The sequence below is a fragment of the Callospermophilus lateralis genome, chromosome 8 (assembly GCF_048772815.1).
Source record: "Callospermophilus lateralis isolate mCalLat2 chromosome 8, mCalLat2.hap1, whole genome shotgun sequence".
NCBI lineage: Eukaryota > Metazoa > Chordata > Mammalia > Rodentia > Sciuridae > Callospermophilus > Callospermophilus lateralis.
In genome coordinates this window covers 114646889-114660048 of record NC_135312.1, presented here as the reverse complement: position 1 = coordinate 114660048, position 13160 = coordinate 114646889, and the positions used below count along the sequence as shown (strand labels likewise).

Here is a 13160-nt window from a genome sequence, read left to right as displayed (position 1 = left end):
AGACATGGATAAATTAGCATATATATTCTCCCAGGCTCTTGGAAATGCAAATAAATATGAAGGCGGAGAAGTGCTTACATTTTCCTGGTTTGGCTGGAATTCGAATTACAGTGGGCTTCCTGGCGGCTGCTGGTTGAATTGCTCTTTCTTTTGTTGGTTCAGTTTTTGTGGGGAGCTGAAAGGGATCTAATGGAAAACATAGTTTATTTTGCATGTTTTAGTTAACACGAATTCAAACAAAAACCTCATTCATAATTTACGAGTCATATTTTTCATGCCCCAGGGAAAACTATTCATGGATAAACAAAATCTCGGTTTACAGAGACAAAAACAAAGTTGGAGCTCATAAAAGGAAATAATTTAGTGCTCTGTAAATAATTCATAGGGCTTTTCTTCCTCTGTGATGAGAGAGGTCCAGGACAATCCTGAATTATGTAAAGCGAGCTTTCAGGGGAGTGTAATCATTTCATTTCATAAGTGTCTGCCTGAAAATGAGGGGCAACTGAAATGAGTCCATCTTTCCAAACCATAAACCCTCCCAGATCCCCCAGGAAGGAAGAGTTCTTCTCTCCTACCTCGCTGTGCATACACTGACATAGTTACCCGAAGTACCCCCAAGGCCTTCCTCCTCCAGCACCCTGCCCAGCGTGGGAAAGGGGCAGTCTTGGACTTGAACTACTGTTCAGTAAGTTCTACACTCCAGTGACAGAACACAAAAAATGTTTTATTCCAGAAATAAAATAAGACATCTCCTTTCAAGTATTTAATTTTGGGGCAAGGATACGTGACTTAGCATTTCACCATCTTTACTGATTTATTTTAAATGGATAGTATGTGCCTAGGGAAAGTATTTAAAACAAAAACATAACTATAAATTTTTTTTTTAACAGAAGGAAATGGACTTTTTGATTTTCTTTTCTCTTTTAAGAATTTAACCTTTATTTTTTATTTATTTGTTTTTTTATATATAGGATTGAACCCAGTGCCTTACATGTGCTAGGTAAGTGTTCTGCCACTGAGCTACAAGCCCAGCCCTGGAACTTTTTCCTTAATGTAAATATTCTTTTCAGTGGTTTGGGGAAATGACTGTAATTTTTTTTTTTTAAAGATTGGAAATGTAAAAATAAGTAGATGAGCAAAAGTAAAATAAGATGCTTATAACTGTCGATTTGAATTGTCAACTTAATTGGATTAAGGGATGACAAGGATTAAGAGTATTATGGGAGGGGTTGGGGCTGTAGCTCAATGGTAGAGCACCTGCCTCACACTCGTGAGGCACTGGATTCAATCCTTCGCCTAACATAAAAATAAACACATAAAGATATGTGCCCATCTACAACTAAAAAAAAAAAAAAAAAAAAAAAGGTAATTTGGGTGTGTCAATGAGGGTGTGTCTTGGAATGACTGGCATGTGGGATAGCCAACTAAAGTGGAGACTCTCCCTAAGCATGGGCAGCACCAATCAATAGGATGATGGCTTGGATGGAATAAAAATTGGAAGAACAAGGAAGCAGATGCAAGATTCAAGATGCAAGCTTGATTCTTCTTGAAGGGGTTCTTGACTGCTGCTGTGATCCTTCTTCACTCTTTCAAAGTGGACTCTGCCAGTGATTCCCCAGAAGCCTTCAGCCTCAAACCACCGTAGCGCTGTTGATCCCTCTTGTTCTGGGGCTCCAGCCTCTCGGACTGTGTGGCTACTGGTTCTTCTGGCTCTCCAGACTGCAATGGCCATTGTGGACCATCCAGCTTCTGGTTGCATGAGCCAACCTAATAAGTCCCTTTTTTATAATTACACTTCCTGTTGATTCTTTTCCTCTAGAGAACCCTGACTAATACAATGCTCTATAGTGAATGCTCTTACAGATGTCAGGTCTTAAGAGGCTGACGGCCCTTATTACACCAGAGACAGAACTGTGCGTGCTGTAACTTGGCACTGCTCTGTGGATCTGGTCTACAGGGAGGTGCCCCCTCTACCAGCACTCTACACTCCTATGGCGAGTAGCACTCAGGTTCTGCCTGTGATGCCCTGCAGCTCATAAGCCTTTTGCTGCAGGACACACAAAGAGCTGATCTAAGAATAAGCCCTTTCAGCAATATGACACTTCCCTTTCCCTTCCACCTGGCTCTCAGGCAATCACACCATTATGCACCCTACAAATAGCATCGTTTGCTGGCCACTTGCTTCACTTTTTTTGGGGGGTGGCGGGTACTGTGTACTGAACCTAAGGGCTTTTAACCACTGAGCCACATCCCCACAATTATTATTTTTCATTTTGAGACAGGGTCTTGCTAACTTGTTTAAGACCTCCCAAAGTTGCTGAGGCTGGCCTTGAATTTGAGATCCTCCTGCCTAAGCCTCCCTGGATGCTGGGATTACACTGCACCCAGCACTCACATGTTTGCTTATTTGGTCTTAGTATCAGTGGTAGGTAGGGAGTTACGATGATAAAGTACAAGCCTATTTTATGTTTAATCTTCCACTTAGGTTAGGTCTCCAGATTATATATTAGCTAAGATGATTATTATTAGGCTACTATGAAAAAAATATTAGCTGACCCCTTGATGAAAACCCATCGGCTCACAAATGAGGTGAATTTTAAGTTCAGAAAACCAGTTTAAGGGCTGGGGGTATAATTCAGTGGCAAAGCACCCGCCTAGCATTCGTGAGCCCCCAGATTCGACTCCCAGCACCACTAAATGAAAGAAAGGCAGGCAGAGGCAGGCAGGCAGGCAGGCAGGCAATTTAAGATAGCAAAAGAACATCATCAAACTAAAAATAAAAGATTATATTATAGTACAATTTTCTCCCACTGAAACCTATGTCCCCCAAGAAACAAAGCTCTTGCTTTGAGGTTTAGCCAAATTCCTTGACTTAATTTTTTATTTTGTGATCATATTATTTTTTTACTTCAAAGTAATGTTGTAAAAAAATATGAAGCAATAATATGTATCATAGAAAAACACTCGCAACCTCATCTCTGTAGTAACAGTCATGTCTAAAATTTGGTATGTCTGTCCAGAGATTTTTCTATATTATCTCTATTATTATGCAGATATTTTGAAAAACAAATGTAGGACCATTTTATATCAATTTCTTTGCAGTTTGCTTTTGCACGATTGTTCATGCAGTGTGACTGGGTGCCTGCAACATACTGAACACTATTCAAGAGCTGGGGATGTACTGGAGAACAAAGGAAAGACTGTCATCATGGAGCTTCTGTTGGAGCAGGGAGGTGGAGACAGAGACAACTAACAGTAGGTATAATAGGTCAACAATTTGTGGGGCACACAGGAAGGTGAGAAGCACTATTGAAAAAGGAAAACGTAGAGCAAGTGGAAGGACCTCGGGTGTGGACAGAAGAGAAACAAGTTAAGGTTTGGATTTCACATAGCCTCCAAAAGCCTTATGCTAGAGGCTTGGCCTTCAGTCTGGCACTACTGGGAGTGGTGGAATCTTTGGGTTCTGGGGCCTAGTTGGAAGAGGTGGGTCACTGTGGGTGTGCCCCTGAAGGGTATATACTGCTCCCAGTGTCTCTCCCTCCCTCCCTCCCTCCCTCTCGAAACAGCTCTGCTCTACCATATACTCCTGCCATGATGCTCTGCCTCACCATAGGCCCAGAAACAATGAAGCCAGCTGACCACACACTGGAACCTCTGAAACCATGAGCCAAAATAAATCTTGTAAGTTGATTTTCTCAGGTTTTCTGTCACAGTTACAGAAAGCTAACTAACAGGAGGGAAGGGCTCCATTAATGATATTGTTTATCCTTTTTTCCCCAAAGTTCAAGCTATTCTAACAGTTCCTCCAACTTGAAGAATATACACTTGGCCCTTAGGACACAGCAGTGCCAATGGATAAAAAGGAGCTGGTTCATTTATATTACAGCCCATTGTTGCATATATTACCAAATCTGAATGCTCTGATGGGTCATCTGTTGTAAGTACAATTGGCTAAAATGAAAGAGTGTGAAGAATCCATTCAATCTTGGCATACATTTTATTCAAAGAGAGAAACATAACATCTTTCCTTCTGCATCCTTCCTTTCTGTTCATCTCAGTGCCATGTCCCTGCTCTGCTTCTTGGGCCTATTGGAACCCACTGTCTTCATGGAGCCACTAGCTACCTCTGACCCCGAAAGGGACTTGCCCTTGCCCCTGCCCTCAAGCTCTCCCCACTCCCACCAAAGCATGGTCATTCCATTCCATTCGTTCAAGTTCTCTGGGCTCTGTTTTCTGTGTGTGGGGGTGGGGTGGGGTGGGGTGGGGGGTTGGAATCAAAAGTTCAAGAAAAGGATTAAGGCTGATGTCTGTTCGTGTAGTTGTACCTTTTAAGTGGCATTTGTGCTTTAACAGTTGCTTGGGATGTTGGTCATTAGTATGGTTTTTAGTTAATGTTTCCTGGGTGGGCGTGGAGAGGGAAGAAAATCTTGAGCATGGAATGACTTAAATTTTTTCATAATTTAAATTAAATTCCAGGCCAGTGCCACCTACACAGTCTTGGATTCCAGGAGTGAGGGCACGGACGAGGGGGGGCAAATAAAGGAGAGAAAAGGCCAATGGATGCTCCTGAGGAGCTGGGCAAAGGGGCACCTAAAAGGTGCTTCCTGATGTAGGGCTGGCCTTGAGGAACCCTGCCCTGAACCCTGCACACCGTGGGGGCGGAACTCAGCTGTCCTGTGAAGGGCTCCAGTCATTTTCTGTTTTAAATTGAAATAGCATTATATACAAAATATTCAAAGTGTCCTCGCTGCCTACCCTTTCTTTGGGTCTTTCATTTTTACACCATCAGCTGCTTTTCCATAACTGGCCCTCAGATCATGTGTACTCTACGATACATGTCTCTGCTAAAAAATATTCCTTTCTCCACCCAGCGGGGCCAGGAAGCCTTGGCCTCTACCTCTGCAGGGTGTCTGGCCTGAGTGGGCTGCTGGATGATGTGCCCCAGCTGTGCTCAGAGAGCTTTGGGCTCCGTGTCGCCTCTCTGTCTGCATGTTGTCCTGGCTGTGATCCACTGGATCTGTTCGTGGAGTTCAGATCAGAGGGGAGGACAAACAGCCTCACTTCAGCAAGGAGCAGGAGTGGAGGCCTGTTTCCCATCTTGATGGTGGTGGGCAGCTCTCTGCAATCTGGCGATAACTCTTGTGTGCAGCGCTGGGGGCTGAACCCAGGTCCTGGACCACTGAGCTACATTGCCAGCCCCTGAAGCTCCCTTTCTGAATCTTTACATGAGAGGGGTGTTTTTTTTTTTTTTTTTTTTTTTCTCATAGAAATGATAAGTGGGCCACATTCAAAGCACAGACAGCACTTTGTGTCTGGGAACTGCAGGCAGAGCCAGGTAGGAACCTGGACCACAGGTATTTGTTAAACTGATTAAAGTTCCTAACCCCTTAACAGCAAGCCACTTTTGTATTTGGAGAAGTATTGTCCTAAAATGCAGCTGCGCTTCAAAGACTCCAATGGTCATAGAAACAACTATTGCATTCAACAAAACTCAGGCGCCTGTTGCTATGGCCTTGGAAGTGGAACTTAAGATGGGACCTAATTTGTCGTACATATCGGGCAACATGTTGGCGTGGTAAATAAGTCCAATGAAACTTCCACAGGAGAATTGGAAAGCAGTTTTACCAGGCCACTAGCCTGACAGAATTTCAACCTCTATGTTTGGGTTATGATCAACCTGTTTGGACACTCAGCAAAAGATTCTTGCTGTTCACAATTTAAAATGTGCTTATTTTGGAAATTCACTCTTCGGAAATAAAAAGCACTAATAGGAGTAAAAATGTACTTATTACACCATGTCTTTTTTTTTTTTTTTTTTTTTGGCAGTGTCAAAAATAAAAACCAAGAAAAACCCCAAATTAAAAATGAAGGAGGGCTGGGGATGTGGCTCAAGTGGTAGCCCACTCGCTTAGCATTTGTGAGGCACTGGGTTTGATTCTTAGCACCACGTAAAAATAAAATAAAGATATTGTGTCCATGTATAACTAAAAAATAAATATTAAAAAAAAAAAAAAAAAGAAGGAGGAGCCGGGCATGGTGGTGCATAAACCCAGCAGCTCAGGAGGCTGAGGCAGGAAGATCATGAGTTCAATGCCAGCCTCAGCAACTTAGTGAGGCCCTGTCTCTAAATAAAACATATTTAAAAAGGGCTGGGGATGTGGCTCAGTGGTTAAGCACCCCTGGGTTCAATCCCAGTACCTGCCCTCCCCCCCCCAAAAAAAAAAAAAAAAAAGAGGAAACAACTTGAACATTTGCCAACAGAGAAAACACTGAAATATGATAGACTTTCAGCCCACTAATGCAAGCAGAGAGTGGCCTGCTAAGTAATAGGCGTGCTATGATGAAATTTTTAGTAAAAAGTAGGAAAAAAGTCTATGAACGTGAAATGTTTGTTGGTGTGGTGTGTCCAAAGACAGAGGGCTGTATGCTTTGCTCACACTGGACTGGAGAGAGAAAAAAATTTTTTTGTAACAAAAATCTCTGAACTGTTTGTTACAACAAATACATTTTGCCTTTATAACTGATTTTTTTTTTTCGAATTCTTTTCCAATCACAAGGAAAAAAGTTATAAATTAAGCTCAAATAACACCTATGCCAAACCAACAACAACAAAAATTACTTAAACAGTAAAATTTCCTATTCTCTTAGTTGCCTTTTCAAGGCAATAATGGCCATCATTTTTTCCATGAAGTAATTAGGAAAATAAGAACTTTTGTGGGGTCTGGGGGCATATTTCAGGGGTAGAGTGCACGTAAAATACTCTGGGCTTAATACCAGTAACACACACACACACACACACCCTCCTTTTTCTGCATTCTATTTAAAAGGAGATAATACCATATAAGTGTTTCCAATTTATCTAATTTAGACATATTTAGTTCATAACAACTAGTTTCTATTTGTAACCTTGATTCTTCAGAAATTCACTTTTTTGGGGGAAGGGTACAGAGCTGGGGATGGAACCCAGGACCTCACCCATGCTAGGCAAGCATGTCTACCACTGAGCTACCCACAACTCCACAATTTTATTATTTTTGTAATTTCTAATCATATTAAAGATCAGCCAGGGAAGCAGTTCTTTTTCTGTAGCAAAGAAGAGAAGAAGTAACTTTCATAGTTTCTCTCTAATTACATTTATGTTCAGCTGTTTAAAAAAAAAAAAGATGATAGACTATTTTTTAAAGATTAACATGTGTGCATGGGCTGCAACTTACATGGAATCAAAGGTTTTCAGGGAACACCAGGCCCCCATCCTCTCCTGCTTACCTAATTCCCCCTAAAAGACTTCTGTCATATCAGCTTCTAATACACCCTTCCAAACACACTGTATATGACTTTGTTTTTCCTTCTCATACTGGGGATTGAACCCAGGGCCTTGCACATGCCAGGCAAGTGCTCTACCACTGAGTCAAATCCCCAGCCTTTCTTTTTAATTTTTTTTTTTTTAAATTTTGAGATAGTAACCCTTCTAACCCTCCTGCCTCAGCCTTCCAAGCTGCTGAGATTATAGGTATGCCCCACAGTGCCATGCTTGCACATGACCTTTAAAAAGATGAGAAACTATTTTTTAAAGATTAACATGTGCCCATGGACTGCAATTTACATGGAATCATGTAAATTGTAGCTAAAATACCAGGACACTATTTTGTTTCTTGTATTTTTCACCTAATGACAACTTGGAGTTTGACCCACATTAGGAGATAGTAGGTCTGCCTGCTTTTTAATTATCACACAATATTATATGGATATACACCATAATTTATTAAAGCAGTCCAGTAAAACTTATTTCCAATGTTGTGTGGTTTAAACACTTAATCTGGAGCCCAAGATGGCCCTCGAAACACTGGAAGTTGTACCTCAAATTGTCCACATGTGAAATAATGGAAAAATGAAAGATTTATAGGCTACATCAGATTCTTAAAGATCTGTGACCTCAATAGGGATAAAGATGCTTGCTGCCAAAATTTTACATTAGAACACCCTTGCTTCTACAGAAATGACACAGAGCATTAAAAGGAGACTCTCCTACCAAATCTAAGGAGGCCAGTGGCAGTTTCTCTACCTTTATTTGCCATGTTTTCTGTCTTCCTTTCAGTCCCTCACACCAACATCAATTATTTTACATCTGCTACCAAACAAGCAGGCCCCTTTACACCTATCTCTCTCTGCATGTTCTTCATTACCAGGTTGAGAAAAACACTGATGATAAAGTAGTTTTCCACCCATTACCTGTCTCTAATAATGTGCTTGCCGACGTCATAATTAGTTTCACCGTGGCTGGATTTTCTGTCATTTCTTTCCCTTGAGTTCTGTTAATAGCAGAAATTGGCTGCCAAACTATTATTCTGGTCTGCGCAATGGGGCTGACAGCAGAAGCATTCTTTTTTTTTTTTTAAGCAACTGGGTGTGATTTGTAAAAGTGTGAAGTGGAATTGCTAATGCTTCTGAGCTCCATGACATTAACCTGGAAGGCATTCTATCCAAGAAATGAATCCAATATTAAATTGCCTGTTTTATGAGTTTTCCTTTAATAATATTTCTAATCTTTACAACGTTTTCATAGCTTCAGTATTTTCTGATCTCTATTTCCTGAAATTCATATGGCAACTTCATTTTTAGGAACACTATTTTATTAGATTTTCTTTATTTTTGAGGGAAGACAAAGAGAAAGAAAGATGTATTTGTGAGTCTCCTTGCACCTGTGTTCCTCTCCTGGGCCTGGCAGATGCCTGGATGATCAGGCCAGGTTTCACAAAGAGATCATCAACCTTTTTTTGAAATGAGGGTGCTACTGAAATACCATCAACAAGCCACAAAGCCCCCTATCAATCCCAGCCTGGTGATTGGAGAAGCCCTTGGAGGACAGCAGGCAGGAAAGCACAAGAGCCAGTGAAGCTCTCTCGAAAAATCCCTCGGTGGCCAGAGGACAGAGGGTAACAGGTTGAGTTAACTCCATTCAGGAGGCCGCTGCAGCCTGGGCAACTTGGAGAAACCCTACCTCAAAATTTTAGAAAAATTAAAAAGAGAAAGTCTTGGGATGTAGCTCATGCTCAGAGCACTTGCCCGCCCTGTGCATGCAGGCAGAATGAGGAGAGAAACTGAGAGGCAGACTCAGGAGCCATTCAGAAGGCAAAACCAGCAGGTGAGGGTAACAGATGGGACAGACAGGAAGGCAGAGCAGTAACAGCAATAAACACCACCCAATGCCCACTTGCCACGTTTCAGACCCTGTGATGGGGCTCTCCTGCAAAACCACACTTGATTCTTGCAAGACACTCACGAGGAGCATCAGTATCCAGTCCTCTAAATGAGGAAACTGAGGTACTTCGGGGTTAAATAACTGCCAAAGGTCACGAGGCAATCATGGCCGAGCCTGGTAGACACCAAATCCAAACCGAGCCAGTGTGTGACACAGTGAGAAGCCTCCAGAAGCATCTCAAGGTTTCTCAGGGGAAGGCTGGATGTGTGTTGGTCCCAAAGTGAGGTGCCCAACACAGGAGGAGGAAGTCAGATAGAAGATGAGTGTCCAGTTTAGTCTAACTTCAGAGTCGACAGCCGTGGTTAAAGATGGGACAAGTAAATTACACATTTTGCTAAAAGACTGCCCTAATAATTAAATGCTGTGTAACGAAGCGGCAGAAATCAAGAAACAAAAGGCTGGGTATGAAGCTGAATTCGTGTTGAATATACCGTTGATCTTCCTTTTCAAATATGACTATAATTATTTGCTTGATGATATAGGATAAATTCTCAGCAGTTAGTAACCAAGCTGCCATTCCCATAGCATCTAACAGACTAAAAAGGGTGTTCTTTCTTTTGTACTGTTTCCGTGCCTTAATAACTTCCTGCTGTTGGGTTTATCCATTGCCACCTGTCTCTGAGGGTTGTTAACACCAGAAAGATTTAAGGAAGAAAATGATATTAACAAAGACTTCCAAAGTTTTTTTTTTTTTTTGTACCAGGGATTGAACCCAGGGGCGCTTAACCACCTAGCCACATCCCCAGCCCTTTTTAACATTTTTATTTACAGAGAGGGTCTCACTGGGTTGCTTAGGGCCTTGCTAAGTCACTGAGGCTGGCTTTGAACTCGCAATCCTCCTGCCTCAGCCTTCTGAGCCGCTGGAATTACAGGTGTGCACCACTGTGCCTGGCAAAAAGTTTTTAAAATGTGGCCTGGCTTAAGGAATCATGAAGATGTTGGACAATAAACACAATATCCTAAAAAATAAACAAGACTTAGTATAAAAAGACCAAGTTTGAATCTTGGCTTGGAAAATTGTTAGCTTTATGGCATTAAGCAAGTATCCATTGATCTCTCTCAGCCTTGTTTCCTTTGTCTGCAAACTGAGAAAGGAAGTGATTTCTCACACAGGGCTATTGTATGAAATCAAATAGTTTCTGAGTTGTAGGCATTAAATAAAATATGTCTGAGTATGCTGCAGAGTGTTAAGAACATTGCAGAAGCTCAATATATTCTAATGTTTTTCTTTCTACCCTTTGTGGACAAAAGGTATGTCTTTTCAGTTTATATGTCATAGCCAGTTACAATGTTCTGTGAATGATAAATATTTAATAAATATGTGCTTACTATCATTAAAATACTCTGTGCTCTACAGAGTTTAGTTTTGAAATCCTGGAGTTTGTACAATTTTAAAGTTGGTTAAATATTTATATAATATATGTGTGTGTGTGTGTGTATAATATATATATTTTTTAGTTGTAGTTAGGACAATACCTTTATTTTATTCACTTATTTTTATGTGGTGCTGAGGATCAAACCCAGTGCCTTGCTCATGCTAGGTGAGTGCTCTACCATTGGGCCACATCTCCAGCCCAAAGCTGGTTAAACATCTATAAGATGACAGCTTAATTTTTGAAAATACTATTACATTTATGTTCACCAATTCTACCCAGATAAGTAAACAGTAGTAAAAGTATATAAAGAAAAAAAATGTCTTATCAATGACAAGTAGGATCAGCTTAGTTTGACAAATAAGCTTTACCATTGCACCCACCCCCTGAACAGTGTGCACGAAGAAAACACTCTCTGCCTCGTGGGAAATCTAATTGTCCAGATCTTGGCAGCAAACTTGGAACTGTTGCATTTTATTTACACAAATTTGCATTCCCAAAGGAGGATGTTCTGAGCAGACTGCAGAAAAAAAAGATCTTTGCAATGTGTGCCTGGTCCTCCTTGCTCCTGCCATCCCCACTGGTTGGCTCCTCTCCTGGCTCTCCCAGCTGGGCCCTCTGGGGCACTGCATGATCTCCTGTCTATGAGAAGCTCCCGCTGCACCCACCTTGTGCTATGTCCTCCAACTTTCCAACATCCTGGACCCTTTTAATGTGAAGCCTGAATTCTCCACCTGCCAGAGCAAGGGAAGCCAGCCCCACAGCCTGGTCGATGCTTAGCCCCTGGGTGCTTCCTTCTGGTCCACAGAGTGATAATTGATGCCAAGTCTCCCTCTTCCCTTCCTTCTCTGTCTCCAACCCCCACTTCACTCCAAGTTTTTTTAAAATTTTTTTTATAGTTGTTGATGAACAGAGTTGCTTTTATGATATTTATTTTTATGGGGTGCTAAGGATGGAACCCAGTGTCTCACACACGCTAGGCAAGCACTCTGCTACCGAGCTACGGCCCCAGACCCAGGTTTCTTAATTTCTCTGTTCATTCCCATCTCTACACAATCATTTGCACACCTCAAGCACTAACTTCCATATTGCTACAAAACAATGTGTAATTGAAGCAAGTGATACTGAAGGTGCCCCGCACCATGGTCTAGGTTCCCCTCAGACTTTTGAGTTTTACTCACCTAGAAGCAGCTCTGAACTGAGGGATTCTTCAGCCGGGCTCCCAGGGGAGGTGGGCAAAACATCATCATCAAAGCTGATGAGGTCAATGTCCCCCAGGGACTTGCTTTGCAGAGCTGGAACTGGGGGGTTGGCGGCGGGCCCTTCTCCCAGTGACCTGAATGCTTTGGCTTGTGATGCCACTGAGAGCCGGGGAGGAACAGGGGCTGGTTTCGGTGGAGCCGAAGGGCAGCTGGGGTTTTCTGAGGAAACCGATTTCTTCGGGGGCAAGGGCCGAGGGGCAGGAGTGGGGACTTTCTTCCCAGCATCAGGGCTGTCAGCCACGGGCCCTCCTCCCGGAATCTCGTGGTTAGCACTTCGGGAAAGGCCAGGAGTTGGTTTCTTTGGCAATTCGGGTTTGGTTACTGGCACACTGCCTGGTTCTGGTGGTGAAGAGAACAGGGTGAGCCCTTCCCTGGAGGTCACCTTGAGCCTGTTTTCAGCCCAAGCGTCCCATTCTCCAGAAGCTCTGTTAGCCACTGGTTTGGGAGCCACAGAAGGTTTCCCTGAGGAAACAGCAGGCTTTGGGGGCAGTGTGCGGGGGGTGATCTCTGGTTTCTTGGGCAGTCCCGGGGTTTCTGCGTTTGTCTGACCCTCAAATGCTTTGATCCTTGAAACAATGCTATTTTGGCTTTGCTCTGCATTCATCATGTCCATCCTTGGCGGACTTTCTAAGTCGCTGGTATTGTCCAACAGACACTGGGGCCAGCCTGGGGATGGCTCCTCTTCTGGGACCGCTGGGCTGATTTTCTGGGCAGTTTTAGCTACTGGTCTGAGGTTGCTTTTCGATCTTGGTTTTGGCACTGGACATCTTGGAGCACTGGGGTTTTCTGGACAACTTGCTTCTTCAGAAACATCAAAGACTATTAAAGGAGCCACATTGGTGGGGACATCGCCGGGTGAGGCTGCTGGGGAAGGCTGAAGAGGCTTGAGAGGCTCTGGCAGTGCTGACAAGATCAAAACAAAGTGGCAAGTGTTATAATTTAAAAGAACAAAATGACAAGGGACACACAGATTTTGAAAATATACTTATGGACTATCAAGAGAGTTTGGTTTTCTTCATGAGCAAAAGTGACTGCAAAATCAATGGGGAGATAGATGGATGTTTATATTTAGCTTCCTGCAGGAGGGTTCTTCAACTTATATTTGTTCATATAAAAATACTCATTATATCATATTTTAAAACACCATGAAATTCCTGATTTTTTTTTTTTTTTTTGGTGTTAGGGATTGAACCCAGAGACACTTAACCACTGAGTCACATCCCCTGCCCTTTTTTGTATTTTATTCAGAGACAGGGTCTTGCTGAG

At 42.5% G+C, this 13160-nt stretch overlaps 1 protein-coding gene across 6 annotated transcripts in view; it reads right to left on the bottom strand.

Annotated features, from left to right (window-relative positions):
* The window catches only part of Sh3d19 (SH3 domain containing 19), a 182548-nt gene that overhangs the window by 38343 nt on the left and 131045 nt on the right, over positions 1–13160 (bottom strand). For all 6 annotated transcript variants that reach the window (XM_076864324.2, XM_076864322.2, XM_076864323.2 and 3 more), the window contains exons 7-8: positions 11814–12797; positions 79–186 (exon numbers count right to left, since the gene is read on the bottom strand). In XM_076864324.2, the coding sequence (XP_076720439.2) occupies positions 79–186; positions 11814–12797 (1092 nt within the window). The remainder of the gene's footprint in view (positions 1–78; positions 187–11813; positions 12798–13160) is intronic.